The following is a 17,974-nucleotide window of genomic DNA, read 5'->3' as shown; positions in this document are numbered from 1 at the left end:
AAACAAACTTCAAATTTGGTTGGTACGTAGTATTAGGATGGATGAATGGGCGGAGCTCTGTCCCACTTGCAGCTAGTGTTTACACAGACCAAGAAGCTGAGGTTGGCCATTACTATGGCATGAATGAAGTTTATAAGTAAACGTGAAATCTTTATTCATTTTTGTGTTTAAAGGTCTGTTAGCTTTTTTGAAAGAGCATTATTTTACTCACACTGCAGAAATTAAGTCCCAGAATGCACAAATAAAAACATTATGTGGATAAATTTTTTAATGGAAATGATACAATAGAATTGCCATGAATTTATTAAATGTCAGTGTAATCTAAATATCACAAAGTAAACTCCCTCAAAATGACGGAACACTGAATATTAGGAGTTGAATTATCTGATAATATCAGAGAATAATTTCAAATATCCTGCAAAACTGCCATAAATTTTCTTTTTTCAATTTTCTTTTCATTTTGGTGAAGCTGCTTAGAGACAATGACCATTGTTAAAAGCTATATAAACAAAATTGCTATATAAATAAAATTTAATTGAAAAAATTTCCCACTTGTGGGACTAATAAAGGTTAACCTAATAAAGGTTTATCTTATATACAGGGGTTGGACAATAAAACCAAAAAGCCTGGTTTTAGACCACAATGATTAATTCTCTATACAGTATCATATCTTCTACAGAATGACAGATACAAGCAGCCTGGCTGCTATAGCCAAACATTTGGTCACTTGTGCCAATGCCAAAAAATATCCTTTGTTTTGATAAACATTTACTGTATCTACTATATATATATATATATATATATATATATATATATATAGACAAGAAAATTTTCATCAAAACAAAGGGGTTTTTAGTGCCCCTATTTTTTCATTCCTTTCTGTAAATTTTATATTGTATAATTATATTATATATTAATTTTAAAACTTTTTGGACTTTTACACATACTAACAGATGTAAGGCTGTTAAGCATGCAAATCGATTAAAAAAAAAGGTCTTTACATTACCAGGGAAGGACTTGGAGAGTTCAAGAAAAAAATGTACACAAGCAAAAACACTGAAGGGGAAAAGGACATAAAATTGGTGTCATTAAGCTTGAGTACCTGTCCAACAATGACTCATCAACTTAATGGAAATGCTGTTTCAGTGAACAATCTCTGCCCAATGAAGGCCAACATAAAGGTCACTGACTGGCAGACATCTGATTGTGGCTTGACTAATTACCCAGAACTAAAATAGATAAAATAAAAGTAAAAAATCGGACTAATTTTGCTTCAGAAAATGACCATTTTCTTGTTGACTCGACGTGCACTTGCTTACATGGACCGTACCAAAGTGTTTTTTGGGAATCAAGCATTTATTTACTGTAAATCTATGGAATCTAGTGTATTCCTTCCTTTTCAAGAAGGAAAAAACCACCTTTCAAGTGCGTTACCTTGATGATGCCCCTGATGTGCATCTTTGCGATCATCTCGGCAGTGTAGAGGAACATGAGCAGGGTGTCCAGGGTGAAGGTGACATACTGCAGTGGGGGATAGTGCTCGAACGTCTTGGGTGTGTTCATGCACACGGAGATGACACTGATTATGGCGCAGGCCCGCAGCAAAGAGTGCACCCACTGAGGAAAATCACACACTTTAACATGTCAACAAGACACCAGCCAGCAGCCATTACACAAACATGGACTATTTATGTGCTGCCACTGGTGCTGGAAACATCTGGTGTACAGCACTGCCCTGTTTGGGAAACCATTCACTCACTGCTTTGTTGATCCACAGGATATCGGCACTGTCTGTCAACGTTTCATCAGGCCCGAAGTCGGTCATGGGCTGCGCTTCAACGCGCGAGCTTTGCTTCCTCTTCAGCATGCTGGGACTCGCCGTGCTATAGAGGGAGTGAATCTGGAAGGCAGAGCCACAAACAGGACCAAAGAAATCACTGGAAAAGCAATTCGTCACCAAGTTATGATCTAGATTTGTACTAATTTTAATATAAGTACTATTTGCTGAAGTGCATAACTGTTTTAGTCACCGTCTTAGCAGCTGACGGTTCTATAATGCTGATACGAATGGTATAGACATAAAAAAATGTAAAAAAAGGATGCAGTTTTGCCTACACAGCCATGCAGACAAAATGAAAATAGAAAGCTTAAATTTGAAACAGCTATCCACTGCTGCTGTGCATTACAACATAAAAACATACCAGACATCATGAGCTGCATGGCCACCGTGGATTGATTAAGCACAAGGAGAACACAAGACGATGTTTCACATCACACAAATATACAGTAACCTTACCTTCCCTTACCTGCTGCAAAGATCACACTGGATCATACCTGCTGCAAAGATCACACACCTAGAGCCAACCAATATTGAGGCTGCATATAGTATGGAGCAAGGGCCATTCTCACAGTGAACGATAGTATACACGGATATCACACACTAACTGAAACAAAGCGCACATACCAACGGGAAAAGTAAAGCTGAAATTGTTCCAGCACTGCACATAACATGCGATCAGGCATACCCTGTAAATAACACACAACAGTTAGTCAACATGGCATATATGGTGTAACGTGTACAGTATGATTATATCGACAAATAATGTCCACCACAACAGACAGAGCATATATACGACATTGAGTGGCGTGTTCCGGACAGATGGGATTGTTTAACCATGTGACTCACGGTCAGGCTCCTCATTGGTGCATTCATCCCCAGGATAGAAAGGGGTAGAAACCAGTGTGAAAGATTATCAATAAATATGTGTTGAAGACTTCTCCTGTTCAGCTCTAAGAAAAATATTCAAGAAACAAACAAACAAAAATAAGCTATTAACTATTAATAAACTATTAAGCTGAATAATCAATTCTAGAATTTAAATTTAAATTATTACAGCACAAGAACTTTAAGAAATGCATAAATTATATTTTATGATATAGTCCTTGTTTTAGATTTTAATATATGAAATTACAGATCACTTTCAAGAATATACAGTACCAGTCAAATGTTAAAAAAAAAAAGTTCAGATTTATTTTCTACGTTCTACAACAATACTGTTTTTTTTTACATTTTTATGAAATACGGCATGCGGCAAAATATACAGTACTGAAACTCGCGCATCTCAAACGGTATGTGCATTCATCAATGTGGCATAGCTTCAACCGCAAGTAACGTGGTTCCTAGTAGTGAAAAGAAACTAGTGTCGTACAGGAATTGTTGGAAATTGGTCTCTTGACAGAGAAAAAAAAAATAGTTTTATAGTATTATTTCGGCTCGTACAAAAGTCGTGAATGGGAACCGGGTTTAAAAAAAAATGGCAGGACAATTTCTTCCCGGACCCGTCCTATTCCCCCGATCTTAAACCACCTGGTGCCTACTTGTGGGAAATGTTAAAGAAGAGTGTGTTCAACACTGTATGAAGATTCGACAAGAACTGGTCCTGCATTACACAAAAAAACCAAACCTACTTTTGCTGTCTACGGCAACCTATGTTCCAGGAATCCAGGTTGAGAATCTGCGTAAAACGATTTAAACACTGTCTACAGTGGGGTAGTGGACACTTACTGTACATTAGGCATACTGTGGCAAATCAACACATCAATATTGTGTATGTTAGTTTCTTTAAGGAGAAATTATCTCACAGATTACAACAAGGTAATATTGTTGGTCTTTTTATTGCAATACTGTATATTTTGGCACATGCTATACTATGAAATAAAACATATGGCACTAGGTAAACAACAACAACAGTCAGTTGTTATTTTAAGACATGAAGGTCAGCTGTTCTGGAATAGTTCTTGCAAGAACAATATTGTCAAGTGCATTTGCAAAACCCATCAAGCAAACTGGATCGATCAAGGATCTGTCAAGGATCTTCAGACTGTGTTTTTACCTCTTCAAGTTTAATTTAAGGTTATTTTGATGTGCCTGCTTGCAGTACATCTCCTTCTCTAGTCTGTCTTTCTAACTTAGCTTAGCAGTTCAGGGGGTCTGGCTGGGTCTGTCTATGTGTTGTTTGACAGCCACTTCGATGGTTACAGTACGTGTTCATTGACTTTGTGCTCGATGAAATAAGAGTGGAAATATTTAATACGTTTTCTCTTTGAATTTAAAATATTTTTGCACAGATTATCAGCAGTTGTTATGGTACTGAAGGACTCCATATAGTTGTGAGCTACTGTATAAATGCAAACACGTTCATTGTAATGTGTGTGAACTGAACATTTAGTTAGCTCTTGTGAAGTGTGAACTTTTAAGTTGTGGTAAATGGGTTTATTTTTTAAGTTGTAAAACTGCATTAAGTGAGAAAGTTGATGAAATATAAAACTAAAGAGTTGACAGAGTTAAAAGTAAACCACCTTGTTTTAAATAGGTTTATATTTATTAAGCTACTGTATAAAAAACAACTTTAAGTGTGCCCATAGCAAAATTTTGTTGCTTAGAATGAGCTTTTTTTGTCTCATGGAACTGAATTAAGCTGTCTCATTACAAGCTCGACTTTGTCTTTTCTATTTCTCCCAAACCCCACTTAGGAGAAACAAAGAGACATAACTGAGACACAAAGCGAGACAATTTTGAGAAACATTAGAGAAATCTGAGATACACAGAACTGCATTTGAAGGAGAAGCAAATGAGCCATACATAAGATCATAATGAGATGCATGAAACAAATTAGAAATGTTATAGTTTTATTAAACATATCAAAAATCCTCAGTTGACAGCATACAGTGAAATTAATTTACAATTCACACAATATAAAGGACACCAGCAAAATCTGGCAAATTAAGACACTAAATTATACAAAATGGCATAAAACCTGATAAAGATATTATGTGTCACACTGCTCAACTCAAAGTATGATTTATACATGAGTTACACAAATGCCACAGCATTGTGACAATTTTCCAGTGAAAATAATCAGTCAAAAAGGAGATGGAAAATTTTAAAGGAAAATTGGTTGGTTGCTGTACTGTATGTAAGGGCTACAAGAACAGGCTAATGCCAGGAAACGTTCTTTCTCACCAGCTACAGTTTCTCACCAGTCTTCTCTTGTGGTGGTTGTCCAAAGTCTGCAACTCCTGGAGTTGCTTAGTATCTAATGGAACATAAAATATATACAGTGAAACCTCAGAGTGTAGTTTTGCAGTTTGTGAGCGTTCCACTAGACAAGCAAAGACTTTAAATAAATTTTGACATGGAAAACGAACAAGTCTTGGTTTACGAGCACCGAGTATCGTGTATCTCGCATGCGCTTCTTGTTTTGACGCTGAGAGTCACGTGATCACAACTGAGCCAATGTTATCTCTCTCTCTTGTGCTGCGGGATTGTGGATAATCGTTTCCCCTGCTGGGTCTTAGTGCGTGTCTCTTACTGGTATAATCAATATCCGTGTACGTGTGTACTGTTAACTATAACACTGTGACCACGTGTGTGTGCATAAAAAGATTTTTTGTGTCTGTATGCGTGTGTGTACAGCGCGCATGTAAAGTCTTATTAAAGGGGTAAAAAATTTATTTTTTAGCCTGATCTATGTGTCTGTGTGCGCGCGCGTCATTCACACACACACACACACGCACACACACACACAGACCCCTCCTACTTTCAACTTTACAGACACACACATTCTTTTTCTCTGCTCTGTCGCCATTCTTTTCAAAGGTAAAGTGCAGGCTAATTTGTATTATTTTTACTTTAAAGCAGAGATTCAGTTAGTGTGTCACTCAATCGAGTGTCATTAGAGAGATTTCTTGTTTATTTTTCCGATAAACCACTGTTTCCGTTGTGTGCACGCATGTGTGTAAAAAGAGTCAAGGAACAGTAACAGTGTAAGACGAGAAGGGGGAGAGGGGAGCTTACTTTAGATTCACACACACACACACACACACACACACAGCGCCTGCGCGCAAACACTTATCTGTCGGAATTTATTAAAAAAAAAAATTAAGGTAAAGTGCAGGTTATTTTGTTTTATTTTTACTTTATATTTTTTGTTAATTATTTTTATGCATTATTTTTGGGGGGCTGTGGAATGAATCATTTGAGTTTCAGTTATTTCTCATGGTAAAATTCAATTTGGTTTACGAGTGTTTTGAAATACGAGCCAGCTTCCAGAACGAATTATGCTCATAACCCAAGGTTCCACTTTACATAAAAACATTTGAGATTTACCTAAACACCATTCAGATGCTCCATTCCCAGCTTTCTGAAAGTTAAGAGGTGAGCTTGAGCTTGCTTATTGGCCCGGTGCTGACCTGACTGATGATGTGCTGATGGAGACTCTGGAACATCTCCTGCATTCTTGGTCTTCTGAGGTGGCATGCTTCTGAAAAGAACCCAATTAAAGTAAACTGTATATAATTACCAAGATAACCTTTCTACAAACAACACAAACAAACATATTGGTCTCAATTTATAGAATATAATTACCCGATGTTACATGATGTTACAAAAAGTTACATGTTCTGGTAAGTACTGTTAAATACTGAACACTCTATACAGTAATAAAACTACTGGTTTTCAAAAACTGATCATGCAGTAAAATTAACTTACTATTTAAAAAAAAAACATTAAAAAAAAGAAGCTTTTAACCTGACAAATGTTAGTTACGTAGATATGCTAATCCACATGCTAAACCACCCACAGGTAGCATTTGAATTCCTTTTGCAATTTAAGAACAAACGTAAATGATGTAAATTTAAGTATATCACAGTTTTTTTTGTTTTAGTTTTTTTACCTAGACTTAAGACTGTGGTTTTAACTTACATTTTGACTCCTTGTCAACAATAATTAGTTTTATAAATTCAGCGTGAAAAAGTAAAACCCACCTTTACCGTCCGCTTTGACTTCTTGGTCTTCTTCTTCATTTACGTATATCTCGACAAGCAAAGTAGGTGGTGCGCAACAATCTAAACAAGTCCTGACATTTAAAATAAATCGTTTTTAAATAAAAACCAGTGGGTCGCCCAGGTTTGTGATTCGAGCAGCGCTGCTCAACTTAGTCCGCGCTGCGCGATCCACTGGGCTGCGTGAATAAACCAGGACATCTCTGCGCTATTCAGATAGTCGCACTGCGCTGTCCACTGGGCCGCGCAGATATTTGGTTTAATCAGGTGCCACGGTTTCGTCCCACTTTTGTGGGGTTTGGCTTCACATAAACTTCGACACTACGGTTCGGAAGATCCCAGGTTCAAACCCCACAACCACCAAGTTGCCACTGTTGGGCCCTTGAGCAAGGCCCTTAACCCTCAACTACTCAGGTGTGTAATGAGATGAAAAAAAGTCTCAATGATGGCTCAGTTCTGCATATGTGAGTTGCATGCAACACAAATGTAAACTATCTCTATAATTTATAAACTATATACTATAGCTAATGAGCCACATTTGAGACACCTTTAAGAAGATGCAGAAAACACCTAAATCACGTTCAAGTCTTAAAGACGTCTCATTTCTGTCTAGACAAAAAAGAGATTAACATGACATCTCATCTTGGAGTTTCTTTTCTATGCGCGTAATCCTGCCAAGGAGCTGAAAAATAAAACTAAAAATGTGTACCGTAATGTGTAACATAATTTTTGTTAAAATAAGTCTTGTGAAATATTATAGACACATAGAAATAGAAAAGTATCTTTTAGAAACTGGTATCAAAGTCAAGCTATCAGTATCAGTACCAGCATCAAAAACTTTCAAACAATACGCAGTCCTACAAGTATTACCATTTTGTTTGAAAGAAAAAGTACTTAGAATGCTGCTTGACTTGTGAAAAAGCACTTCGGTTTAACTGCAAAGTGGAGTGGCTTTACTCTACAGAGAGTCAATCTACATGCAAAGCAGTTTTGGGGGTCACACACTAGCAAAGCAATACCAGGTGCATTTGAAGATGTGCTTCAGAAGTGGGACATTCTGAAAAGTTCTGTTCACATTGTGCTCTGGGGCAACCTTAAGTACTTGTATCGGTACTTGGTATCAGCAAGTACACAAAAGGAATAATATGTACTCGTACTCCGTCTGACAAAAAGTATTATCTGTGCATCCAGTGTTATCTGTGCACCACAGTGGCCAGTTTAATTACTGGTGTTTACCATTGGTTTCAACTCAGTCTGAGTTGCAACCAATTATATGTCTGCTTTTCTGTTACATTAACATTAACATTATTTAATTGATGACTGAAATGCACGCACATAATAAGAATTCAATGCAGAAATTGCATGTATCAGAATTCTGACATCAAAGATATAAATAACCACAAATGTCATGCTTAAATTATGTTTTGATTTTGAAAATACACTCAACAAAACATGGAAGGCTTTTTATTGCTAATATTACATATATCAACAGAACACAATTACTTATTAGTACCGTACCTTAAAAGTCAACAAAAGCGTTTTTTTGCTTGGAGACATTGATTATCTTGCTTATCGTAATGCTTCATCTAGTGGCACTTAATCAAATGCTACTTTATAAGAAGCCATATAGTTAAATAAAGCCAAATTTGCTTTGATTAATGTGATGATAAATGCTGAGGGTTATTCATTCAGCAATATTCTGTAATATGTTGGCAATAAAGTAATATTAAAATGCTTATTCATATACATTAGGGTCCTACCATTTTTTTCTTCCAAAGTGTCTTTTTCCTTTGTGTTACAATACTACATCTTGTTTTCTGTACCTCCACAAAAGAATAGCAACCTTAGAATCATAGACTACATGCAGGTGATTTGCTTAATCTCACAGCGGCACTCAGAAAAGCAGTTTCAGTATGTGCATAACTGTAATCTGAATACACATAACTTTCTGCAAATAATTACTTTTACTTTTTAAATACAGCTGATTGTAGAGATTTTGTTTGCAGGGACAAATGGAATTAAGATTTTTAATTAAATCTTAATTAAAGCTTCTAAGACTGAAAAATGTGTACTGCCCCTAAACTAATTTTAAGTCACTTTAAACTGAATATTTAATTAGCTTTATCCACAATGTTTTAGAGAAAGTATTCCAGACCAACAGAAGGACCACGGAAGCATATGGTCCATGGTGCCTGGCCCGGCAAACCCAGAAAAAAACATGGATCCGATTGGCTGTTTTTTTTTGGGTTTTGTTCTAGCCATGGATTCCCATTAACAAACAACATGCTAAAGCATAGCCTCGTTCATAATTACTTGGTACCAGACCACATAAGGCATAAGAACAGTGACTGACTTTGAGGTCATACCATCTGATCTTTGACCATATGATTTGGACTCTCAGGTGAAGACTGGAGCAGAGCTCACAACTGATCAGCTTGATGATGAGCTTGATCGGATGGTGGATAGACACACCTGGTAACCCCAAGCATGTAGAGACAGTGAGCTGGGAACGTCTGGATGAAGCCCTTGTCCGAAAGGTCTTTAACTACTACGCCTCAAAAATTTATCATGTATCTCTGGGTCTAGGGAAATCTGAGTGGGCCATGCTCATGCTCATATCCTACATCGTTGGATATGCTACTCAAAACTGTGGTCAAAGGTGGCAGATGGGTAGTGGTGAGCCAGAAGGGGTGCTGCCATGGTGGCCGCCAATGCAAAACCAGAGATGTGGGGTGAGGTCGAAGAGGGAAAGGAGAAGGATTTTCAGTTGGCCTTTGGAAAATGATGGCGAACCATGAGATGATCAAGAAATGAATAAAAGGGCTTGACTAGGCTGTAATTAGCAGCAATGGAGAATTCGTCTGACCTAGACTAGGGATGTTATCAGGCAGTGGAAGGAGCATTTGGGGATACTCCTGAACTGAAAGGAGGCAGACTCCTTGGCGGAGGCCTAATATATTTGGCAAAGGTCTCTGAGATAGTTTAGAAGCTCCACAGCAGAAAGGATACAGTTTTAGACGAGATAAGTCCTAAGATGCTAAAGGCTATGAACATTGTAAAGCTGCATTGGCTGACACATCTATTCAATGTCACATGCAGGACAGAGACAGTGCCTGCGGACTGGCAGACTAGGATAGTGGTTTTCCATATTTAAAAAGGGGGACAGGTTCCAGGGTGCTAGAAAGGCGCTTCGCACTGATACCTTAGATTCAAGAACAACAGCATGGGTTCCATCCTAAATTAGTACTTTTAAATTAGTAAGAAAACAAATGAGGATTTTTTTATTTAGCTTTATAAAAATGAGAAGAATTCACCCACCCAAATAAACACTGAAAAAAAATGTCTAATTATGGGAAGGGGAAAAAAAGTCATAACAATAATTAATATGAAAACATGTTACCACAAGATTCTATTTAGAATATGCAACACACATCTCACACACACAAGTTGCTGTTAAATCACAGACGATATTTGCATGTCATTTTCTATTCTAACTCTAATGGATAAGGCACTGGCCTCAATCTGGGTGACTGAGATTAGCAGAGTGGCACAGTGTAAGCTTTGTGGGCCCATAACCCTGAGGCTGATTGATAGAAACCAGCGTCTGCTAATACCTGCAATTTTTGTGCAGTGGTAGTTGATCAGGTCAGTTACTGATCAGAAGGAAAAGCTGGTTTAAGCCCCAGCGGCGCCAAGGTGGCACTGTTTGACCCTTAACCATGTCTACTGCCGGTACATTAGGAGTACCATACCAATTTCAGTGTATACTATAATATATATGTGACAAATAAAGGCTTAACTTAACCTATTGTTGTAAAATACGTTTGTGTCATTTTCATTTACTTGCTGCTTTTTTGTGTGGAAAAAAAAGTATCAAAAAGTATGTTGAAATGTACCAAGGCTTTGGTTCGACCTAGACAACCTTTCTATCAGTCCAACCTACTGAGAAAAGCTCTATATGTTCAAAAGCAATTTGCAAATAGGCTGTAATTGCTACACTTAGCATATACTGGTAGAGGTTTGAGGACAACTGAAAACAAAATTATAGGGTGGAAGTGCTATAATGTGGGAGTGAGATGTGGAGGACCACAATTAGCTTCACATTTTGAGAAAGAACCTTTTCAACACCGGCAATCACTGGGCATTTTAATGTTGGCTGTGGGTATCCGCAGGGGTCTCCCAAACAAGCTCGAAATTGTTTTAAGTAGCCTATGTAAAGCAGTTTATGGTAAACCTATCCAGTGCCAACTGAAATAATTAAAATTGAGAGTGCTGTTAAAATATGTGGCATGGTCTTTGAGATGTTTAAAGATGAGGGTGATCTTAAATATTGTATTAAAAGATGAGGATGGTCTTAAACACAATGGAGACCGGTGCCTAGTGTTTCCAGGTGCCTTGTTGTAAAGAAAAGTTGTGATACTGACCACATCAAATGTTTTGACCAAAAGGTTCTTCCTTGGGCCTATTTATGTATATTGAAGCATGATTGAAACATCACACAGATAAATGGGATCTATTAAGTTTTTAAGTTTTTGCAAAAACTTGTGTTCAGGTGCACAATGTCATTGGAGCCAAAACAAGATCCTTTTTACAATCGTTGTTGTCCAAAACATAGTTTGTAATGAAAATCATTGTATTAAACTGTAAAAGATTACAAAGCAGAAGTACTTTTGCTCTAAGACATTTCTCAGGCTACATTTAAAGGGTAGGATGGGCTTGAAGGCAATTAAATGTCCAAGGGAAAACTGCTAACCAATCATACAGCCTGGACTGCAGAGCAAACAAGGCCATACTGTAATCACATTACAGTAATCATTAATTTATTTGTAACATACAGATTAGTGCACATGACATTCTTTATATATCCCAGCTCGGGGACTGGGGTCAGAGCGCAGGGTCAGAGCGCAGGGTCGGCCATGATACGCCTACCAGTCAGGGTAACGGCTTTGCTCAAAGCACAAAAGTGGTCAGCCTGGTGGAGCTGGGGCTTAAACCACCGACCATCTAATTAGCTAACCTTCTGATACCACTGCCTGTTATTAATTCTTGATTAAGATCAGGTTAACAATGTATATGAGTAACATCACAACCTGTGATAGACTACCACAGAAAAAAACATAAATGCATAAATAAAGATAAGATAGTAAGTACTGCATGTATGTAAATTTTGCACTGTGGTGTTTTTCATATGCCTACGTATATTTTCTCTGGCTTTCTAAATTCCTCCTACCAAAAAAATTAATAAATAAATCATACCAGTGGTCAAGTACAGTATCTATCAAATCTGCCCTTAGTTGTAAATGTGTGTGCATGTGTGTGTGGGTGGGGGGTGCTCTGTAATGAACTGGTGTCCCATTCAGGATGTTATTTATGACAGTAAGCATTCCCTTATGCATTCAGTGTTCTCAGGGGAGGTTCCCTGTACACTGTGACCCTGGGCAAGATAAAGTGGTTATTAAAATTAAGTGAATAAATGAATTTAATATTTTCTTCTCCAACAACACTGGAAAACATTTTAAGGCTCTTCAACCTTTTTTTCAAGCATTTTTTGTAACTTTAAAAGTGGTTACCGCAATTGAATAAATAAAATTTCTATTTCATCCAGAGCATCTTGCTCATGAGATCAGACATAACTAGTTTTAATTAAAAAATGGAGCAGACGTTGCGATTTTGCATACAGAGTGTGATAAATTCATCCCTTTATACAGAGGCAGAGGTTAAATATACATACAGAACTATACACATGTTTATAATACTAATGGCTCTTATAATATTTATGATACAACATATAGATCTTTAATGAAATTGTCATACACAGGAATTTCCAGATGTTTTGTTCTGTACCTCTGCACAACCATACTACTACTACTAATACTACTACTAAAGATGGGGGGGAGGAATCAATTCAGTTATAAATTATGATTCTTTTATGTATCACCACCATGATATCACACAATTAATGAATAAACTTTTTTTAAATATATATTTTTGCGATTATTATAGAGATGAACCAGCCAGAGACCAGAATTGACTAATTTTCAGTTTGACTGGCCAGAACCAGTGATCGGCCGGTAATTAGTTGAAAATCACGGATGTTAGAATTTCACTTAACCTGTTTTTTCACTGTTAAGTTAAGTTGTGAGACTTTGGAGGCATCTCAGGGGGTAAAACATCACCGTTTCTTTATAATCCCACTGGAGGTACACCCTGTACCATTTACACATTTTTATCCCGTGTGGTAGGAGTGAATTACTTTACTAAGTTTGTTTAGAAATAATAATGCAACAAAAAAAAATATTATGATAAAAAAAAGTATGTGCTGCTCAGTTAAATGTTAAACTCTTGAATTTGGAGTTGGTTTGTATTGTTTAAATGCTTTTGGTTTTTAAGAGAGAAAATTAATGTTATAAGGAACGGGCTGCATTTAATTAATTACTAAACTTTTTTAAAGGTTTAAAAATTGTTACAAAATCGGGGTTGGATATCATATTTAACTGGGATGTTTATAGAATCGTAATTGTAATCGAGGTATTAAGATAGTATCGTATTGGAGGTGACTGGTGATTCCCATCCATACCTATTACAGTTGTTTAGTAGACACTGTAACCTGCGTATCTAATACATTAATAACGCACAGCATCAGATATCCTGAGCCATTCTGAACCGAAATGAGTGGAATTAAAGGGACTAGCAGTGGGGAAATCTATGGATGACGAAAAGTCCTTCATCTGCTCTAAACATCTGCTTCCGCGCGGTTACTATAGCAACAGAGGAGCAGGAGACTCCCAGAGATTCAGATTTAAAACCGCATTTCATACAACGCAAGCCGATATAAACCACACATACCTTTTCCGAAACTGACAAGCAATATATGCAATACAGAAATCCACGAAGACGATGATGAAGCATTGTCTAACGCTGCGGTTAGGAGTGTTATTAGAATGGAGGCCTAGCCTGTATGTAGCCGCTGCCTACTTCCTGGTATCAGACCCGTAAATAGGAGGATGAAACTCCGCCATCATCACGCCCTTGACTCAAAGCGGCACAGCGAAATGCACGCGACGGTTAACGGGAAGGCAAGACACTTACGGACGGGCTGCTGGTGCTGGTAAACGTGACGCCGCTTCCATGCGCGCGAGCTGCCGCGATGGTCTGTGTGTGTGTGCGCGCGTGTGTTGTGTGTGTGTGTGACCGCGCGAGCTCAAGCTCCAGCTACTGCAGCAGCATAGCACGCGCGCAACCTCAGAGCCAGCGCGAGCTAACGACACACAGGCCCTTGTGCACGCCACCTCAGAAAATCACACGCCATGCATCTATGGTAAATATTTCCCTAACATGAGTATAGTGAGTTCAGTGCCACTCACTATACCCATGTTAGGGAAACATTTATCATAATAATATTATTGTTCTGACATTCTTTTTTTTTTTTTTACAGTATGTTGTTTGCATGTTCTCCCTGTGCTTGGAGGGTTTCCTCCGACAGTCGGAAGACATGCAGATTAGGCTAAATGGTGTCCTCAAATTGCCCGCAGTGTGTAAGTGTGTGCCCTGCGATGGATGGTAACCCCATCCATGATGTACCACACTCTACAGGTGTAGGCTTCAGGCCCCTCATGACCCTGCCAATACAGGATAAAGAGGTATAGACAAATAAGTGAGTCAGTATGCTCACGTACTATTTTAAATCAGGCATTAAACTGTAAAACAGTGGTCCACCAAAATGCTGTTTGGAGGAACCCCAGAGTTTAGCATATTTATTTTTATAAGGTTTTTATAGTTATTATTCAGTTCGCCTGGCCACTTGATTTGAATGGGTTTCATTCAAACCTCAATAACTTGAAATACTAGATAACCTAAAAAAAAAAAGTCACTAGGACCGGATTTGTTTTATCAATGAAAAGTTGAAAATTTTGTTATAAAAATCACTAGGATTCCAGGAAACAACTAGGATATCACTGTCTATACAAAGAGTATACCCAGCCTCGTGTTTGAATACCCAGCCTAATTTGTGAACGTGTGAGAGTCTTTTCATTTAAAAAGCTCGATCTAAGAAATGAAGCAATTATAGTGATGGTAATACAATCCTGGTTGTTAATAAGTGAAGCATAACATCATCTTCTGATTAGGAACAGGTGCTCTTAGTCTGCTCAAAAACATATCTAATGACTTATAGTGCCTTAAAACAAAGGATTTATACTGTATGCTCTGGGTGAGTCATTGTTGTCTTGGAGTCTTGGAGTAATTTTGTTAGGCAGGCCTCCCCTGGGAATGTTCACCATTGTTCCCAGTTTTCTAGATTTATGAATAATGACTCTCACCATGGTTCGGTCTCAAAGCCTTAGTAACCATTTCCAGACAGATGCATGTCAATTATTATTATGTTTCTCATCTGTTGTTACATTTCTTTAGATCATGTTGTTTTTTGAGAATGTTCAGCATGCTTTACTTTGTCAGGTTGTATTTAAGTGATTTCTTGATTCATCACGTCTGGCAGTATTCAGGTCTGGGTCGGGCAAGTGAAATTTAACTTAGCCTTCCCTAAAATCACTGTTTATACATGATTTAGAAGGGGAGGTTACTTTTTCACATAAGTTTCCCAAGTAGGTTCGGAAACTTTAAGTTTGAGAAATATGTTCCAGACCTTTTTACAGCACTGTACATTATATTAGAGTTGCACACTTCATTTTGATGGAACACTTTTGGTCATGCATTCACTGTGGCATTGTTTATACAACCTTATACTACAGTACGTCACAATATTTATTTCTGTCCAAAGTCTAAAAAGTGTCCTTCACTACGGCATTGTTTTATTGATTGATACCCAACAGCCAATATTAGTGTATTTCTTCATTATTTCCTCTTTTCCTGGGATAGGTCTTGATCCACGCCACTCTGCCCAGGATGAAGTAGTTACTGAAGATGATGAATGAATATATGACATAGAGCTGCCAGAGAAAGACAGTCCATTACCTCTTGGTAATTTATTTTATTCAGTATAATAGATGTTGGAGCAAAAAATGTCCTTATTTTATATAAAATTATTTGTAGAGTGGAAAACTGAAACAGAGCTCTATTACCTTTGAGTATTTAACCCTATCCATAGTGATATTCTGTCTATGGGGCTTTAATTATATCAAATTAATAAGTTAAATAGGTGGCTTGGTGGTGTAGTGGTTTGCACTGTTGCCTTGCACCTCCAGGGTCCGGGTTTGATTCCTGGTCAGACTCGATTCCTGTCTCTGTTTGAGTGTTCTCCCGTGCTTGGTGGGTTTCCTCTGGGTACTCTGGTTTCCTCCCACAGTCCAAAGATATGCAGGTTAGGTTGATGGGCGTTCTTAAATTGCCCATAGTGAGTGTGTGTGTGTGCGGTATAGAAGGTGAGTGAGTAATTAGTTAAATAATTTTCATCTAGGTAGACTTTTTCATATCTAGCAACACAGTTGAGAGGAAAGTAATTCAACAAAACTTAACATTCATAAAATATTTGTCTTGTGCTCACAACAGGGTTTATTTATTTTCTTAATATGGCCATGCTGAAAATCTTGTCAATTAGGGATATAACGATTATGATTACGGATAAATTAACCAGAAGAAAGAGACAATATGAACAGATACAAATACTTGTACAAAAACCAGGTGCAATATTTGTATTATTGCTTGCCAGGAAATGTTTATCTCTTCCACTTGAGACTTGAGACAAAATAATAATAATAATAATAAAAAAAAAGCTATGTACCATTTTACATATTTTATTTTAATTAAGTGTAAATTTAGAAAAGGAGCTACAAGACCACATTCAGTAAAATGGATATTTGGTGCACAGTCATTCATCCTTAGTAACTTCTTGGTCAGGGTCATGGAGCTGTATTTTTTTCTTATATATCCTTTTTTTATTTACCTCCAACCACATCACAGGGAGGTTTAAATATTAACTGCATGAGTAAGATTGCCCTTTCCTTATCCTTATAAAACTCACCTGGGCCATTGCACTGTAACCTTGAGACTAAGATGAGATCATTTTCTATTCTTCTTCTTCTTTGTCTTTCGGCTGCCTTCATCTAACCCTATCCTCTGCATTTTCTTTTCTTACATCAAATGACTTCATGTCCTCTCTTACTACCTCCATCTTCCTCTAGACCTCCTGCCTGGTAGTTCCAACCTCAACATCCTTTTACCAATATATTCACAATCTCTCCTCTGTCCATCACCAGAACAAAAAAAGGGGCTTAGAGCCAATCCTTGATGCAGACCCACCTTCACCGTGAACTTTTTAGTCACACCTACAGCACATCTTACCACTGTTTTACAGCTCTCATACATGTCCTGCACCACTCTAACATACTTCTCTGCCACTCCAGACTTCCTCATACAATACCACAGCTACTCTCTCAGCACCCTGTCGTACGCTTTCTCTAAATCTACAATGCAACTCTCTATGACCTTCTCTGTACTTCTCCACCAGCATCCTCAAAGCAAATACTGTATCTGATGAAACCATTCTTTCTAGGTATGAAACCATATTGTCTCCCTGATCACATTGTCTGTAGTTGTCCAGTCAACTGAAAGCACCTCCTGACCACCCATAGCCTGTCTTAACTCCACCCTAAAGACTATTCTTCCTTTTTTAACTTCCACCACTGTCTTCTGCTCTGCTTTTGTCCTCTTCACCTTCCTCACCATCAGGGTTATTTTACACACCACTATTCTGTGTTGTCTGACTACACTCTACCCTACCAACACTTTGCAGTCACTAATCTCTTTCAGATTACAATATCGACACAAGATGTAGTCCACCTGAGTGCTTCTGCCTCCACTCTTATATGTCACCCTATGTTCCTGCCTCTTCTGGAAGAAAGTATTTACTACTGCCATTTCCATCCTCTTTGCAAAGTCCACCTCCATCTGTCCTTCTACATTCCTGTTGTGAAGACCAAACCTGCCCATCACATTTTCTTTACCTCTGTTTTCTCCCCAACATGTCCATCGAAGTCTGCACCAATCACCACTCTCTCACCTTTGGGGATGCTCTGCATCACTTCATCTTACTCACTCCAGAATTTCCCTTTCTCTTACGAATCACATCCTACCTGTGGGGCATAACCACTAACAACATTGAACATCACACCTTAAA

The 17,974-nt window shown here is 37.8% G+C and overlaps 1 protein-coding gene across 4 annotated transcripts in view; it reads right to left on the bottom strand.

The window, feature by feature from the left end:
* The window catches only part of nalcn (sodium leak channel, non-selective), a 98,736-nt gene extending 84,724 nt beyond the window's left edge, over window positions 1–14,012 (bottom strand). For 3 of the 4 annotated variants that reach the window (XM_053496839.1, XM_053496840.1, XM_053496842.1), the window contains exons 1-5: window positions 13,933–14,012; window positions 2,687–2,790; window positions 2,465–2,526; window positions 1,760–1,900; window positions 1,435–1,617 (exon numbers count right to left, since the gene is read on the bottom strand). In XM_053496839.1, coding sequence (XP_053352814.1) covers window positions 1,435–1,617; window positions 1,760–1,900; window positions 2,465–2,506 — 366 coding nt within the window. In that variant the 5' untranslated portion in view covers window positions 2,507–2,526; window positions 2,687–2,790; window positions 13,933–14,012. Of the gene's footprint in view, window positions 1–1,434; window positions 1,618–1,759; window positions 1,901–2,296; window positions 2,527–2,686; window positions 2,791–13,932 lie in introns of those variants that run through there. The other variant, XM_053496841.1, reaches the window with a different exon arrangement.
* Between the last annotated feature and the right edge of the window lie 3,962 nt (window positions 14,013–17,974).

The sequence above is a fragment of the Clarias gariepinus genome, chromosome 5 (assembly GCF_024256425.1).
Source record: "Clarias gariepinus isolate MV-2021 ecotype Netherlands chromosome 5, CGAR_prim_01v2, whole genome shotgun sequence".
Lineage (NCBI taxonomy): Eukaryota > Metazoa > Chordata > Actinopteri > Siluriformes > Clariidae > Clarias > Clarias gariepinus.
This window is presented reverse-complemented; position numbering and strand designations above follow the sequence as displayed.